A 2,644-nucleotide genomic window follows, 5' to 3' on the forward strand; every position below is an offset into this window, starting at 1 on the left:
TTTTCCACACCAGAGAATGTTACTTTACACTTTTTATTATTAAACTCGACATGAAATGCGTAGAACAAGATTATGCGCACACTTCCATGATGGTGCATCCTTCAGTACGAGGAAGATGGCAGAGTGCCAACGGTCCTCCGACAGACCAGCAAATCGAGGTATAGAGGCAGACACACATGATTCAAGGAGATGCATAGGCCATAAAACTCCTTTAGAGAATCATTTAATGTGAGAGGCATAATAGGCGAGTTTAAGCACGAAAAAATCTGCTCAACAGGTGTGTAAATGACTAGACAAAATACTAGTACGGGCGAATCGCTAGCGCTCTCCAACCTGATTGCTTCTGTTGCAACAGGAAGGTCTTTTTTCTCTGCTTTAACATATCCAGACTTTTAATCTATTTTACTCGAAACTCTTCGGTTTTTCTCGCCTGCCTCCCCTTTTGTGCGGAACGCTTTCTTATTCCCCGTTCTCCAGCTTCCCTTTCTTCTTGCCGGTATCGCTTTTGCTCTGCAAGCAGCCTGCCCTTTGCTGGGACCTGCGAACTGCAGCATGCCTTAATTCTGGATCTCATTACTCCACTTCCCCCGTTGATTCACCGACCGCGCCGGGAATTCGGTATAGCGAAGCGGGACCGATTAGGCGAAGGGCAACTGGAACATTATGGACACACAGGGTTCCCGGGGCCTCGCCTTGGTAAGGGACGGCTCAATGCTCCTGGAGGTGGCCGGGGAGTTCACTGTGCCCAATATCAGATCAAAGGAGGAGTTGCAGGAGGTGCTCCTGGCTAAGAACTACGTGTTGGATTTGCGGGGAACTGAGATACGGATGAGCGATTCAGTGAGGAGAGAGGTGTATCAGGCCTTAGGAGTCGTGGAGGAAGACGGGGTTGATTTGGTAAAGAGGTCAATTTTTCTTAATGGATCCATCGCCAACGCCCCGCCGGGGTCAAATGAACTTGTGCGTTGCTTTCTTCGTAGAGGCACGAGGGAGGAGCATTTCAGCCTGCTAAGGGAACTAGCGAAACGACGCAGAGCCGAGCTGGAGGGGGATGTTACAAAGAGAGGTGCAACGCGTCAGCAGCGAGCAACAGGTGGCAAGATTGCTCAGAAGCATGCTGACCGTCAGACGCAGAGCGCCGATCTAATTCGTGGCCAGAACGGAGCAGACTCGTCAGGAGGAGCAGCAGCAGATACACAAGGGGACGAAAAGGGGGAGATGAAGTCGAGCGGATCTATGGAGGGAGCAGGAGCTGTTGCTGGCAATGAAGGGAAGGGAAGTAACTATTTACAGCAGCCGTGCGATGAGCTAACCACCTTCCGTTCAGCAACGACAGCCTCCGAACTGGGGACGTTTCGATGAAGATCAGGAGGAGGGAATCTGAAGTAACCAACAGTTTTGTTTTCACACGTCGGCATATGACACACAGTCTTTAAAAAGTGTGTGAACTGCCAAGTTTGAACTAGCGGTTTGGAGGGAGATTTCCAACTCGTAATTTAATCAGTCGTCTACTATTGGAGGGCGTAGGCAAATGGCGAAATCTACATGGTGCTTAGTGGGTTCAGCAATGCTCCACCCAGCTAGTAACTTGAATCAGAGTGCTAATACTTACACATATACTTTACGACGAGTGGAAATTGCTTAAGGTCAAGGCAGTTAGGTGCACTATTAGTTTGCATTAGGACTCAGTCAGAGCTGCTTCAGGGCGCAATACCGTATTTAGTGTGGCGTGTGAGACGAGAGACACTTTTCTCTCCTTAGCTGCCACGTAGCCATCTTCGCATTCATTCTTAATCATCTGGAGGTGGAATTCTCTTTGAGTATATCGTACGCTTTCCACATGCACATCTGGTGCCTGTAAGTGTTGAATACTACACGTCCCAAGCTCTCCTCTCGGGAGCTTCGAGGGGACTGAGAAGGGTGAAGAAAAAGGTGCAGCCTTGCATGACGCGATTGTGTTGCTGTAGTTNGCTTCGAGGGGACTGAGAAGGGTGAAGAAAAAGGTGCAGCCTTGCATGACGCGATTGTGTTGCTGTAGTTACGTTCCTCAGTCTCAAGGTGACAGCCTTGGAACCTGTTGACGCCTATTTTCCCAGCGAAGCCAAATGTACCCGCTTCGGCAGTTGATGCGCTTGCCTGCGCTGCTGGTGGCAGGACGAGGCTAGTCGAGTTTGGAGTTGACACTCGAGTGACATTGTAGCTTTCACCTGGAACCGCTTGCGGTCCTGTCTGAGCAACTTAGCAGCGAGCACAGGAACTAACAGGTGATCAGCGCGGAGATTCCATGCAAACCGGCAGCTGGCAAAGTGTGGGTCAACTGTTCTTTTCAACCCTGGTGAAGTGGCCCTGACCGGCTTGGGTATTGCTGCTTCGATAGTTGTGCATACGCTGCTCGGCAATTCAGTTCCACTTTTCATGCACTGCCCCATGACAATGCTCTAGCTATATAGACTCCTGCTCTCGTTGCATCAGCACCGGAGGAATGCACATAACGCCTACCAACAACAGGCAGGCTGCGTGCCGAAGGGCAAGCAAGTAGGCGCACCCTACTGAATGACCACATGGACTCCTCTCCGCTTTGCGTTTGTACCTCACGCGGAAGGACCAGCAACCAAAGGCTTCATTGAGCTTGTCGCCCAATGCT

At 50.4% G+C, this 2,644-nt stretch overlaps 1 protein-coding gene across 1 annotated transcript; it reads left to right on the forward strand.

Annotated features, from left to right (window-relative positions):
- Positions 1-711: 711 nt before the first annotated feature.
- EMH_0014720 (uncharacterized protein) lies at positions 712-1,362 on the forward strand (the record flags this gene model as incomplete). The annotated part of the gene is made up of 1 exon (XM_013500209.1): positions 712-1,362. The coding sequence occupies one exon, from the start codon at positions 712-714 to the stop codon at positions 1,360-1,362; it is 651 nt and encodes a 216-aa protein (XP_013355663.1).
- Between the last annotated feature and the right edge of the window lie 1,282 nt (positions 1,363-2,644).

Source organism: Eimeria mitis, genomic scaffold (assembly GCF_000499745.2).
Source record: "Eimeria mitis Houghton genomic scaffold, Emh_scaff513, whole genome shotgun sequence".
Classification (NCBI taxonomy): domain Eukaryota; phylum Apicomplexa; class Conoidasida; order Eucoccidiorida; family Eimeriidae; genus Eimeria; species Eimeria mitis.